Source organism: Aquila chrysaetos, chromosome 7 (genome assembly GCF_900496995.4).
Source record: "Aquila chrysaetos chrysaetos chromosome 7, bAquChr1.4, whole genome shotgun sequence".
NCBI classification, from domain to species: domain Eukaryota; kingdom Metazoa; phylum Chordata; class Aves; order Accipitriformes; family Accipitridae; genus Aquila; species Aquila chrysaetos.
Genome location: NC_044010.1, coordinates 31,390,022 through 31,405,209, shown reverse-complemented (window position 1 = coordinate 31,405,209; position 15,188 = coordinate 31,390,022). Strand labels below are relative to the sequence as shown.

At 40.1% G+C, this 15,188-nt stretch overlaps 2 protein-coding genes across 3 annotated transcripts in view; both read right to left on the bottom strand.

Moving 5' to 3' along the window:
- MRPS6 (mitochondrial ribosomal protein S6) overlaps window positions 1–15,188 on the bottom strand; it is a 49,459-nt gene that overhangs the window by 20,767 nt on the left and 13,504 nt on the right. The gene's annotated exons all lie outside the window — the stretch shown is intronic.
- SLC5A3 (solute carrier family 5 member 3) overlaps window positions 6,380–15,188 on the bottom strand; it is a 22,317-nt gene continuing 13,508 nt past the window's right edge. For both annotated transcript variants that reach the window (XM_030019511.2, XM_041125032.1), the window contains exon 2: window positions 6,380–14,797. In XM_030019511.2, the coding sequence (XP_029875371.1) occupies window positions 12,354–14,495 (2,142 nt within the window). In that variant the 5' untranslated portion in view covers window positions 14,496–14,797 and the 3' untranslated portion in view covers window positions 6,380–12,353. The remainder of the gene's footprint in view (window positions 14,798–15,188) is intronic.

The window sequence follows — 15,188 nt, the reverse complement described above, 5'->3', positions numbered from 1 at the left end:
CAATCACAACAGAGGTATGTTACAAAACATACTTTCTGCGTATCATTGGCTTTCTCCACAGATGAGGATACCTGCAGCCACGCTTACCAGGCAGCTGTGCTGCCACAGAGACCTTGCGCAGCTGCTGTCGATGCCGCAGGAACTACACGCATTGAGATCACTGGGCACCTTTCCACAAAGACTCCAGTTCAGCGTATTTAAAACTCCACTATTCCCATGAAGTTATACATAGCCCCAGGCATCACGCAAACCACGGCTGAACACCATGCCCTAAGCACTTCCTCCATACCTCTGGCTTCTCCCCTTCTCTTCGCCAGTCTTTCAGCTTAGCATAATCATCACCCAAATGAGCAGAAAGCTCTTTAATGCACAGCCTTCTTCAGCATCTCCCCAGATTGCACAATTGGAAATGGACGGGGGTGGACCATCAATTACCACCCAGGATCAAAGCCACAAACACACGGTAACAACCAGCAAGTACTGCAACACAGCGCCAACAATCTCTTTTTCAGGGCAAGTTATATACCTCGAGTGTGACTAAAAACTACAGCGTGGTTTTTATCAGTCATACAGAACTCACATGGCAACTGGCAAGTGTATTAAAAATAGGCGAACAGAAAAAAAACGGGGAATACTCTGACGGCAAAGTATCTTCTGTTCTACTGGAGGCAAAACAGACATGAGCTCAGCAAAGAACAGCTTGGAGACAGACCAGAAACATGGCAAGGGCTTGAAGTAAAGCCTTTGTAATGCTGATGTCTCCTTAAAAACAAGGATCCACCCACCCAATCCTAAAGGGAAGGACAACACTGTGGCTGGAACTAGAGCCCTGTGAAAGGACTCTGCGCCACTGCTCAATTTTCCATGTTGTTAGCTGGCCAGAGGGAGCTCAAGAGAAGACAGAAAGTCAAAGGGACAGAAAAAACCAAACTGGCTAAAAAAGAAGCCTTCTCAAGCCACCGAAGCTCCTCCAAAAAGAGTCTTTAGACAAAGAAAAGGAAGCAGACACCAAATACTTAGTTTTAGGGCTAGAACTGTACTCAAGGTCTTCTGGCCACTTACTCAGTTTAACAGGAAGCATTTAAAGTCAGTGGGCGTATCTCCTTAAGTTATAAGCAGAAAGAAATCCATCATAATTAGCTTGATTATCCCTTCAATGTAGTAATAGTAGGATAAAATTATGTCTTCTTTTGGTTGTTAAACAGTTACAAAAGGTTGTTCTGAGATTATTTACTGAGGTGGAAATCAAAGAATGCAAAACGTATGTTTAGAAGAAAGCTGCAATTCAAAAGCAGCAAAACTAGGGGGAAAAGCATTGTTATCTACCACATAATAAAATACTAGAAACTTATTAGGGAAAATGATAAAAAAAACCACACATACATTTGTGAACTAGCCAAGATCAACACTGGCATAAGAAAGAAGAAGAGCTTTTGCAATGAGAAACAAGGGGAAGCTGGAAAGGGTCATATAATTGTCAAACCCTGTTTTAGTACACAAGACGACACAGCAAACAGATGAAAAAATAATCAGTAGATTAAGAATGGACAGCAAAGAAAAAATTAGTGCTAATATTAGTAAAAACCTTAGCCAGGCATACAATACAGCTAGTGGCAGGGTTGTTCTTTATCTGCCTAGGAAACAAACTTGAACTCCTGGTGCAAGATGCAAAGCTGCATCTATTACTATAAAAGCATAAACAACACAGAACAGCAGTTCTAAGTAGGGTACAACCACTGAAGAATATGTACTATTCAAACAAGATCAAAATAAAGATAAAAGCAGTAGACCAAGCAAACAGAACATGTGGGAGCCGTGCTGCATCCCCGCTAAAAACAGCCTGCATGTGACCAATGAGCGCAATCAGGATGTCCGGAAACTGAGCAACAAAAACGTGAGGACTCTGGATACCTGCCTGGAAGTTCAGACCCAGGCAGCGGTGGGGAGGGATCGGTCTAGGGAAAGCTGGACGTAGGGCAGCACTAGGTAGGGACAGAGGTTTCTGTAGCTACGACAATACAATTTTTCTGATATAGAATAAGGACTAAAGGGGAGAAACCCAGGTCCTCCTGAATGTGATAACCATTTCATATTTCCATCAAACATTGATTGAACAAAAAAGCGTGATACTATTCTAGAAATGGATTTGGCAAATAGTGAGAAAGTTATAGCAGGCAAGTCACCAAAAATAAGTTTGGGGGAGTGATCAAAATTGACTCAGTCTGAATTAAAAATAACACCCCATCCTCAAAACAGATCTTTAATTACCATTTTAACAGGGTATAAGCCAAGGAACTAGCAACTTTACCTGATGCAACTATGAAGCCCAGGGACTTAGATGCAGAGGAAGCAGCAACTTTTAAAGTCAAAGCGATGCTAGTATTTCTTCTGTTCCAAAATCCGCCTTTCTTCTTCAAAGAATCTAAATTCCACAATGTATTTTTTTAACTCAGTATTTAAGATCAAAGGAAATTATTAAAGAACCTGAACTAAAAGCCAAGCGATACAAGTACCCTATAAATACCATGTCACAGTTAAATTAACACACCAGTCTCAACACTGAACTTAGCTGAATTTAATTCATTTTAGAGAGTTGATACTCTGGATAATTTCTAAAAAGAACTCTAGAAGGTATCTTGTAAGTCTGAAGTAAACAGCAACAAAATCCTCCATGATTCCGGGCCATTTCAAGGGTTTATTACCAGAAACAGTTAACGTAACAATTGGCCACAACTTCAGAATCAATTAAACACGTTCCTTAAAACCCCTGTTTCAAAACTTAACCTCTTCTTCTCAACCACAATAAATTATAGTATGGACTTCAACATAACACTCCTGGCCAGCTAAAGTCTACTTATCAGAAACTTTCTAAGACCAAGCTTACCAGAAACTACAAGTAAGTTTTCTTCCTCTCATGACCTTTAGATCATAGAATGGTTTGGGTTGGATGGGACCTTAAAGATCATCTAGTTCCAACCTCCCTGCCATGGGCAGGGACACCTTCTGCTCCACCAGGTTGCTCAAAGCCTCGTCCAACCTGGCCTTGAACACTTCCAGGGATGGGGCATCACAGCTTCTCTGGGCAACCTGTTTCGGTGTCTCGCCACTTAGTAAAGAATTTTTTCCTAATATCTAATCTAAATCTACCCTCTTTCAGTTTAAAGCCATTAACTCTCATCCTATCACTACAGTCCCTGTTAAGAGTCCCTCTCTGGCTTTCTTGTAGGCCCCCTTTAGGTACTGAAAGGCTGCTATAAGGTCTCCCCAGAACTTTCTCTTCTCCAGGCTAAACGACGCCAACTCGCTCAGCCTGTCCTCACAGGGGAGGTACTCCAGTCCCCAATCATCTTCATGGCCCTTCTCTGGACCTGCTCAAGCAGGTCCATGTCTTTCTTGTGCTGGGGACCCCAGAGCTGGACGCAGTATCCCAGACGCTGGGGTCTCACCAGAGCAGAGTAGAGGGGGAGAATCACCTCCCTTGACCTGCTGGTCACTCTTCTTTTGATGCAGCCTAGAATGCAATCAGCTTTCTGGGCTGCAAGGGCACATTGTCGGCTCATACTCAGTATTTCATCCACTAATACCCCCAAGTCCTTCTCCTCAGGGCTGCTCTCAATCCATTCTCCGCCCAGCCTGTATTTGTCCTTGGCATTGTCCCAGCCCCTATGCAGAACCTTGCACTTGGCCTTGTTGAACTTCATGATGTTCTTTCAGTGTAATTGTTTGGGGCATGTTCAGCATTTTTCAAATCAGCTTTCACACCTCTGTAACTGGGGGAAATCTGCACAGCAGCAAAGGAAAAGGGCACTGCATGCCTTCAGAAGACAAACACTAGTTTGGTTGAGTCACAGCTGCAAAGGCCAAACACAGTTAATTTTTACATTCTCTGGGTTGGAGGCTTCCAGCCTTGGAGTGCCAGCAATGGTCCAGCCTTGGGAGAAATACCTGCGACTGGCCAAAGCATCCATTGTAGCAGTTAGGTGTCAGGATATATTCTAACCAAGTCCCCAACGCTCCAGACCTAAGGTGTACCACTAGCACCATCCAGACTAGTCTAAGCCACTAAGAGCTCCCTTCTATGAAAAAAATCTTTTAAGAACTAGAGATTGGTTCCTAACATGTAGCTGTTACACACATCATGTACATCCTTACTGCCACAGAAGAACAAAGAAGAGTCAAGACTAAGAAAAAGCTGAACGTAGTTAATAAAAAAGCTTCCAAAGAGTGTGTGAGGACCATAGCCATAATTTTTAAGTCCTCACACTTTTGCAGAAAAGTAACTATCTTTGGCTCTGAACCAGAATAGCATTTAAGGTGGAAGTCGCAGTGTTTTCACCAACTGGTATGCACAAGCGAAAGCAAACTTTGGCAATTTCTTGCTCAAATTCTCCTGTACACTACAGCATATATACTGAGATACTCAAAGCTAACTTACAAAACTAGTTTCATGGTTCAGGTAAGTATTAAAAATAGTTGCTGACAAATTAAAGGGTTATAAACATCATGACCATGAAGTCAGATTGTCACCTTACTCCTATCAGTCTATGAACACATAAAAAAAAAAAAATCAAAAAAGTAATTCACTAAGTACAACCTGATTAAACATGCTTGCTAGACAGGCAAGAAGAAAGCATGGAGCTGAAACCTCCTGGCTTGTTCACTTTCCTGGCACGAGAACATGCAGAGGGCAAACTGGGACAGCCACATCCAAGGAGGGAGAATTCACTTCAGAGCCAACAGGCAAAGAGTACTCATTACCACCATCTCCTTGGGTTTTTCCAGTGAACCCTCAAAATAAATGCTGCTGCAGCATTTATTGAACCTGCCCACAACTTGCCTGGGCCAAGACTCCACATCCGAAGAAACATTAAAGTCTCAAACATCAGTAAACTAGGGATTGACAGAGTCTTTGCTAATACAAATGGAACCAGCTGGTGACAAAGAGGCTTCTTGAACCTTTTTTCAAATCAGTGAAATGGAAAGCTACTCACTAAATAATCACCTAATAAACTAATTAAATAACCAATTAATTAACAGCTAACTAATGAAAACACAGGAGTCCCACTCCCTACTGGAAATCACAAACCCAAACTAAGTTTGCAGGCAGGAAACTCTGCTTATTTTTCATCCCAAATCCATAGCTCCCCCTCCAGAATGTTTTTTATCCATTCCTTCAACAAACAACAGCAAAGCTTCCCCTTTTCTTTTACGACACAGCAGCAAAAGAAGAGAATACCAAGAATAATTTTGACGAATGCAGCATTTCCTCTGCAACTGAAAATTTGGGTTTAACATCCTTCTCACAGTTTTTGCCAACATCCCATCTCTAAAAGAACATCTTAATCCCTAATCCACAGGTGATTAAACACCAGGCCTCTCCCCTTCCTTGCTGAACCATCACTGCTGGACAACTAAGAAGTCATGATTCACACCATGCTTTCCATGGCAGTTAGTTCAAATACGTCCTTATGGGGGACAGGGATGTGAGGGAGAAGGAAGTGGAAGACTCATGTTTGGTCTCTGCTTACAGAACTGCGTTGATGTTTTAATCTTTTTGAAATAGAAATCATGAGAAGGTATCCTTCCCTCCCCAAAGGCAACCATCTAAGCATTGACTACCACAAGCTCTAACTGCCTCCTACAAGGGAGAAGACAGCATCACATGTATCATTCTCAGAGACTGACTGCTGGCACAGGCTCCTTGTAGGACTTGGGCACTAGGACCGACTTCTAGATCGCAGTCAGAAATAAACACAAGACAGACACCAAGGCGTCCAGGCTGGGGCAGTCCCAGAGGGATAGTGAAGCACAACTGGAAGTATTTAAGGGCACTCCAGAATCACATAAGAAGGCGCCTATCCCACTCAAGAATTGGTTAAGCAGCAGCTGAACAGGGCATTTAAAGAAGAAAAAAAAAGAAAAAAAAATTCACAATTTTGCATGATAACCAACAAGGCCGCTCTGCTAAATGAGGGTTTACCCATATTTTGTTTTGCATGCAAGCTGCTGCTCTGCAGGGTGCTTCAGGCAGGTAGCCCTGCCCTGCCAGCATCCTGAGCTTCAGGTCATAGAAAGATCAGTCCACAGTCCAGCCCACCTCAGACTCACCTCCCCACAACACAAGTTGGCCTAAAGTTTTTGCAGCCAAACTCTGCACCCGTATTTTGGATCCTTAACTTCTTCTCGCAGTTTTAAAGAATCTAGTTTGGAGTTTTTTTACTTCTCTAACCAAATGCCCACACCCTGCTTCAAGAGGTCTGCCTTTTAGTAACAGGGAAAAAAGGGAAGTATCTTTATATATAGTGATGCAACGCTTACTACAAGTAAGAATACATGACAATTATGGACAGGTTCTCCAAAATAGCTTCACAAATATCTGTTTTGTTGTTTGTTTGGTTTTTTTCCTCTATTTTTATTGAAACTTTGTACAGAAGTTTTAAACATTTCCATACAATACTTTTAGACAGGACAAAATGCCATGGTAAAGGAATGTAAACTGCAAGAAACACAGTCTGAAGTATCCAAATACTCTCTAATAAGAGTTTTAGTTTGAAGACTAATGCAGTAGGCAAAATAATATGCATACAGTATACAAAGAACAGTATACACAGGGCCAGCAATGCTAACTATGAAAATTTTGCATCAGATTTACTTCAAAGATTTATAGCAATATGATAATTCTATACACTAGACCAAAATTAATTTATCATACATCGTTTCTATGACAAAAAGCTTGTCATTAAGGACAGTAGCAACTTACAATATAATTAAGCTGTATTAATCTCATTAACACTTCTAAATCTATATTCCTACTACAATAATTTTTTTCAGTATATTGTCTTATAAGATCTTAACAGACCTTTAAATAACACTTTACTAAAAGAGACCTGGATCCATTATAGTGATCTTATCTACATGCCCGTTTGACTTATTTCAAAAAAAAAAAAAAAAAAAAAAAAAAAAAAAAGAAAAGAAAAGAAAAAAAGAACAAGGGACAAGGAAAAAGGCAGGTTTCAAATGGTATATGATATCATTTGGTTTTGGTCTGAAATGTATTTTAGTTGAATAGTTAAAAAAACAAAAAGGCAGTTCATTAACTGGTATTTTATATAAAATCTGCAGAAAAATACAACAGCAACAAAAACCAAAAATACTTCACAGATATCTAAAAAAACATTTTATCAGAGATACAAGGTAAAGCAGCATCACTTTGACACTGTGCTTTAAAAATAAGAAGATGAATGAAGAGACTGCTCTAGTGATATTAAAAATTTGCTTTCTTCTTGAAGAAGACTACTAACATTTTGCACAGCAACTATTTTTATAACCACCTCATTTAAAAACGTGTATTCATAGACACAGAGAATTGTCATATCATTACCATTTTTGCTCAAAGTGTCTGACTTTACACAGTGAAACTGATAATGCTAAGTGTCACCAGATGTCACTATACCATGAATATTAGAACAGAAGCAAATGCCTTTAAACCAACACCATAAAAGAAATAATAGAAAGTGTTTTGTAAACAAAACAAACCACTTTGCAAAACAAGAGAGTTCAGAGATCTCACAGTGAAATCAGAAATCCTAATTATATATGTTTACATTCTAGGACTACTCTTTACCTTAGGCCAATTAAAGCACATTAAACCATTTAATTATATACAAACATTTTCTTAAAAAAAAAAATTTAAAACATTGCACACAAGTCTGCTTTTTAACATCACATAACAAGGTTAGTTTTATTTTCAAAACAATTACATTTAAGGGCACAGAACACACAGAATACCAAATTAACAGATGAGTACTTTTGCTTCGCTATACATGCTAAATCCAAAGATTTCCTCAAGAAAGCTAGAGCTTAGCAACTCCAACTTCTTCCATGTATCCTGTTCTCTGAAAGGGAGCATCTCCCAATACCTCCTTTATCTTAGGATTTAAAAAAATAGATATATAAAAAAAATAAAGCTGTATGTTTTAAAGTTGTAAGCATCTTCTGCTTTAAGTGTTCGCACAGAGATCCTTTGATGGCTCTGCCCGCTTCACTGCAACGTTGTGGGAAATCCTTTTCACTACTCAGTTACAGTACTCTCATAACTTGCATCAGAAGTCTCATGCTGGCCCTTCTGGGATTAGGGTGGAAAGGGGAACACAGAAGTGGAGAAGTAGAAAATACACAAGTGGTACACCGAAGGCCATTTTAATTTCTTACAATCTCTCACCATTTCCTTTCAGGTATTAGTAAAAGCTAACAGGAAAAATTACAAAAACAACAAAAAACCCTAAACTTTGGCAGAGAATAGCATCAAATCAGTCATTTAAAAAAAAAAAATTAAATAAGAACAGTCTCCCAGACTGTACTATGGAGCTCTCAAGAAGCCTCTTTTTTTTTTTTTTTTTTTTTTCATTTTTCTTTTTTTTTTTTTTTAAATAAAAGGCTTCTAACAAATTTCTGGGAGAAAATTCAAATATCTTAACAGAAAAATAAGTTAAGGGAAATAACAACAAAAAAAGGTGTCATTCCAAAATAAGTTTTTCAAGACTGTCGTTCTAAGCACAAGGCAATAAATAAACCAATCGCTGCAAGACAGAAGCATGTGTCCTCCTGGATCTACCCCTGCATGACTAGCCAGTCCCACCGAGAAGGAGGGGGCCAGGCCAGGCATTAAAATTTATGGAATTGATTGTCCATTATGGGAGACACTTTGTAGTTTTACTGGACCAAAAAGTTGGTGTTTAAACCAAAACATATTAACCTGGGTTAACACCTCTTCCATGTAGATCATGATCAGAAGATTAGCAAAGGCATGTTTACGCTATAAAAAAAAAATCCTCAAGCAACTTCTTATACTAAGGTCCATAACATAGGGCAAGTACTTGCTCACCAATAAACACTTTGCTTGAAGCCTTATAATTTGTTTTTTTCTAATAAAGGCCTTTTATTAAGCGGTTATATGCAGCAAAGAACATTTGCAAGTTCTATGACAGCTCTAAGACATAAAAACAGAGCACGACTGAAGAGGCCGGCATTAGGCAGAGAGTAGCACAGAAACACATTTTTAAACGACTGAAGAGAAAAAGCACTGGAAAAATACTTTGCTTAAAAGCTTCTTCACAATAACAGGTCTAAAGATGGGGGGATGCAAAGTATTACTTTATTAAGATCCTGACTGACTGCAAATTACCACTGTGATTAATGCAACAACTTGTTAGTTTAGCAAAAGTGAGAATAAATTAACTGGGAGATGGAGTATCTCAGATTCAACAGTCGAAGGCTACACCATATATTTGCGAAGGACTGTGACTCCCTAACACAGTCAAAGGACAATTTCACCATGGATCTGACTGTAGTTATACTGAACGGGATACAGGCATCCTGTGTATTAACTCTTTAAACAGCTTTCTCTTTAAATAGCAAATGACTTGTGGAAGGGGGGGAGAGCAGAGGAAAAACAAGCTGGGAAAAGCCATTATAAGCAAATCACTCTTCAGGTGGCAATAAAAGCCATGCTTTCAGCTTCGTAAGCATGTAAGGCACCCTGGGAAAAAAGCAAGCACAGATGAAGCAATGGCAGCCAAGCAAAAGGGTCCCTGAGCTCACCTGGCTTCACAGGTTAGGTGGCAATGCATTTGTTAATATTGAGAGCAAAAAGGACTGGTCTGGAAAATCCAAGTACCAGCTGCCGATAGAAAGACATGCCAAGTTACTAAGGGACAGTGCCTGGTACATGATTCTCTCTTCCCTGTGCCAAATTAGGCATATTAGCCAGATCCCAGCCTTTTCAAGAAGGTATTGTTGGACTGAGACTGATCTTTACCCTCCACAAGTTGTTATTTTTCATCCTACTAAGATAAAATTTTGCCCTAGATTACTTTATCCTGCATAGAAACAATTAATTATGTTTTGTATCTTTTTATAGCACCATCCTTCCCAACTCAGCCCACTAATGAAGTAACTTGAGATGCCATTAACATATTTCACATGCTACGATTTTACCATTAAAAAAGATTCGAAGTATTTTTCTGAACGAAGCCAGCCACACAAACCGTAAGAAAATCTGTCTTGTCACACTGGTATCAACATCAAGACTCAGGTATGGTAACTCTCCTCTTCTACATATACTACAACACCGCTCCTACATTTATTACTGTATTTCCAGTTAAGAGTAGTCTACTTTCCAGCAGCAAAAACTGAACAAAGTGGAGAAAGGTGGGGCATCTTGGCATCTAAAGTCTCAGAATGAATGGGATTCAATCAATTTAAAAACAACACAAAACAAACAAAAAAACCCACAAAAATGAAAGTTAATCATTTTATCTGAAAATATGTATTACACATCATACTACTAAAAGCTATTTGGACGGCCTGCAGCTTACAGCACCACTGTCCTGGAAAGCAAACTTTCTCCTGCAGTCAAAGGCAGGATTAACCCAAATTTCATTTCTACAGAAGCATTTCACCCGTAGGGATTGGTTGTTGTGTATGTGCCAAGGAAACATTGCTGGACCCTTGAATCGATGCTGTTGAACTGTCAGCATGGTCCCTTAGACCGTTTTTGGCCTAACCAGTTTGTGCTCTCCCAAACAAGTCCCGAGAGGAGCTCAGGAGCAAAGACAGTTGGAGAAATTATTTTCACAGGAAGCCTGGATGTGACCCCTCTGTCCTGGAGGGTAAGGAAGTTTAATACCACGAGTGCAGCCACACGCTGTCAGCTGGCCTCTGTGCGCGAAAACAGGCCCTGGCTTGGTTTAGCATAAGGGCAAGAGCACCCAGGATGGCAATGCATTCCCCTGCTTTACCAAGGTGGAAGTGGACCGAACTCTGCAACCTTTTGGTCTGTTGAGTTCCACCGACCTGCTGCACGCATGTCCTCCACACCTGGGAACTGTTCATTCCCTGCCCCAGGCATCCATCCTTCGGGAAAAAAGAACCTCAGCACCTTGAGACCTACTGATTTGTCTCTGATTGCCTGGGAAAAGTTTCACTTTTTTGAAGAATCATAAGGGCAGACCTCAGTTGCCAACAAAGATTACAACTGCACGCGCTCCTCTCCTGACACAGAATACCTCAGGAGTCATTCCTTAAAAAGGAAGATTTGACAGGCTGAGAGAGGAAATGGGAGAAGACATGAGGCAAAAGGACTCTGGAAAGTAAGGACCACTTCCTCTTCTTTCCCCCAATTCGCCTTCCTCTTGTCTTCCCACTTGTTTTTCTCCCCTTACAGACTCCATATATGCAGCAATGGTAGGGCTGCAGAGTATTTCCTTCTAGGCATACACAGCAGAGGAAAAGAGTTATTTCTCAGTGTGCTTACCAAACCGAAGACATGCAATGTCTCACATTTCTCTTTTTCCCATGTGGCAGAACCTATGTACAGGTTTTTCTCTAAAAAGAGGCTAACCCTAATTATGTCCTAAAGGTTTGGGGACTGAAGAGGCTGAATATATACTCTTCTATTTCAATATACCACAAAACTCAAATAACGAGTATTTCTTTTTTTCCTTTTCCCCCTCTCCTCTATTGCCAGTTTGTCATCTCCAGGGTTTTTTTTCTTTTTTTTTTTTCTTTTTTTTTTTTTTAAATACAGCAACTTTTCAGTAATGGAATTTACACTGAATAAAATCAAAAGACAAAAAATTTCTTACAGAGAAAAAAAGACAGAAAACATGATAGCTGTTAGTAGCTTTAAGTGCTACAAGATGAGACAAAATACCTTCTTGTTGTTGCCATAAGAGAAATGAAAAACTGAAAAAAACCTAGCAGCAGCGAGCAAAATTAAAAGGTGCTAAGTTGGCCAAGGTAATACAGCTATGTTACAAAGAACAACTACACAGCAATGTGCATTGCAGCCCTACATTTAAAAATCTTTCAAAACTGCTTTAACCATTTAGATTTTACACATCAGTAAATGATTACTTGTTATCTTCACCTTAATGCTGACTGAGCTCTGTAACTGCCTGACTTCAAACACAGCCACCTGCCTGCCTTTGGTATATTTATACATGTATACATGGAAAAACAAAAGGTTAGTACTGCAGATGAAAAAAAAAAAAAGACAAAAGGGAAAAAAGAAAAAGACACCACACGACACGTTCTGCCTTCAGCAGATAGGACAACATGTCTCAAATGGTCTCTAAATAGGCTAAAGTTGAGTTGATCTTACAATTATAGCGTAAACAATGCCTGGGTTGCGGTTATGCTGTTTGAAAAGAAAAAAAAAAACCAAAACAACAAAAAACCCACCAAACAAAAAAAAAAAAAAAAAAAAAAAAAAAAAAAAACAAAACAAAATCTCCAGAGACCTGTATCAACTTCTGTATGTTTAGCCATACCCTTAAAAGTTCACTATTCACTCACAAAGAGAAATAGACAAACATGAATATTCCAAGCGAACAGACACAGACCAGTCCAGTATTTAGTAATAGTTTAACTTTTGGAGTCTCTTCCAGCATTTGTAAACAAACAGTCTCTTCCTCCATCTCCCGAACAGCTCTCTTGTTCATGTTTTTACTTTTAAAGCCACAGAACCAATCTATGAATTTCAAATGTCTGTCTCTATCATCAGTCTCTTCCTCATGCTTTTTCTCTCCCATCAAAGCTGCTTGTCCATTCGAGTAACAATCTACTGGCGTCTCGACTTCAGAGTGACTCACAGAAATCACCGGGTTGCTGTCATCTCTGCAAGTAACCAGAAGATTTATATCCTCTGGCTTAATATTTTTAATATTTTCTTCCGATTTGCCGTTTGGAATGATATGGTTAGCGTTTTCATTGCACTTGAGGATGCTCTTTTCTTGTACTTTGTACAGCTCCCCCTTCGCGGCGTTCTCTTTTACGTTCCTGTTTTTCACAGCCCAGAAAGTGGTCGTCCGAACCTGCTCCTTCGTAGGCGGAGGTGTGAGGAGGCTTACTACAAAGGTCACAATCCCAGTGATCCAGAACAGAGCTGTTGCAACATACATGTAATGGATGTTTTTGATAAAGCTTGGCCTAGTATCTGGCTGGTTACACTCCGGAGCACGATAGATAAATGCCAGTATCAACCGTATCGCTCCAAGAACAAACCCAGCCATTCCGCCATAGAAAGCCCCCTGCTCATTGCAACGCTTCCAAAAGATACCCATAAGAAACAGAGCAGCCACCGGTGGGGTCAAGTAGTCTGCTACCTCTTGAATATAAAGGTACATCTGACCACCTTGCATTTCTACAATTATTGGGACCCAGGCAATGCTTATAACTACCATGAATGCAACAAAGACTCTTCCTACAATCATCAGTTCTCTAGACGTCGCGCTCTTCCGAATGAGTTTGTAGACATCAAGTGTGAATATGGTGCTGGCACTGTTGAATATCGAGTCCAAGTCACTCATCAGTGCAGCGATCATCACAGCCATCATCAGTCCCCGTAGACCAACCGGCACAAGTTTCATCACCAAACGTGGGTAGGCAATGTTAGAGCATCCAGCTCTGCTCCCGCAGACTTGAAAACAGTGTTCCGGATTAATGCAGGCGATATCATCTGCAAACAGTATTCGTGAAATCATCCCTGGGACAACTATAATAAACATCGGCAGCAACTTTAAGAAGCCTGCCATCAGAGTGGATCCTTTGGCATGAGCAATGTTTTTTGCAGCTAAAACTCTCTGAACTATGACTTGATCAGCACACCAGTACCAGACAGAAGCTGGGGTCTGTCCCAACAGAAATCCAGGCCAGGGAATATCTTCATCTGTTGGCTCACGCAACATTTTAAGAGCATCAGGCTTTGGGTCGACATTGCAGGAATTGGTATTGGAAATGTTGTAGGTTAACAAGATAGACGTAATATTTGGTGATGCTAACATATACCTTCTTTTAACTTCTTCAAACCCACCAACCTCCGTAATACTTATGATCATAAGTGTGAGGGCACCAATAATCATAAGCAGAGCTTGAAGTGTGTCTGTGTAGATGACAGCCACAAGACCTCCAGTCACAGTCAACAGTGCAGTCATTCCAATAAGGAGGATAACCGACAAATAGAGGTTCCAACCTAGCGATTCTTGAATAAAAAGCGCCCCTGAATACAAGTCAACTGAGAGTTTGGTGAAGATATAAAGAATTAGAGACAATGCTGCAAAATATATTTGAATTCTATGCCCTCCAAAACGCTTGGACAAGTATTCAGGCATGGTGTATACTCCTGACCGGATGTAGACTGGGACGAAGACCCATCCTAAAAGCTGCAAAAGCATTAAGGCGTTGAATTCCCATGCACCTACTGCAAATCCACTCGCCGCTCCAGATCCTGCGAGCCCAATGAAATGTTCACTTCCAATATTGCTCACAAATAAAGATGCACCAATAGCTACCCAGGTCATAGAACGCCCTGCCAAAAAGTAGCCACTTACGGTGCTCCGATTGTATTTCCACATGGCAAAAAAACCTATGCACATTACAAGCACGAAGTACAGTGCCACAATGGCAATGTCTGCTGTTTCCAAAGAAGCCCTCATTTTTGTAAACAAAATGACTTCGCACAGCTGACGTCCACTTCTCGCCCCCCAGCAAACGTCTTTTAAGCAACACGTGAACCAGTTAACATATATCAACACTGTGGATCAAATTCTTTGTCCCTTGGTTTGCTGTCCTGATGCTGGTGGTTGTGGTACATTTACTTTCTCCGCTTCTCAAATGGAAATTTGGAACTTAGCACGCACTTTTAATCCACATTCCACAAGAGCATCAGCCTTAACTCAGTTGATGTAGGAGAAATTCTTAGTTGCAGCTAAGTTTAGTGAGGCCTACTGTACCAACCCTGCAAGGCAGCAAAGACAAAAGACAAAGATTGAATTAGAGAAGAATTTCATGAAGTAATGAGAAAAAATTTGAAGTCTAGTAAAACAATGACTGAACACCACAGACTTTTTCCCCATTATATTTCCTGCTGTATTTATGCAATCCATAATACACATAATTAAATATTTGTAGAACTAAGTAGTAATGCCTTTTACAAGTCAACTTTAATGTTTACAAGTACCTTAAAGGACGCAGCAATTCTGGAGTATTAAATGACCCAAATTCCCCAGAACACGGCAAGGAACAGAAATATATTTTATTTTTCCTTACTTTAGAGTCTCACAAGCCAAATCCTCAAGCCACTAAACAGGCCTTCCTCTTTCAAGCAATCTTAGAAAAAAACAAACAAA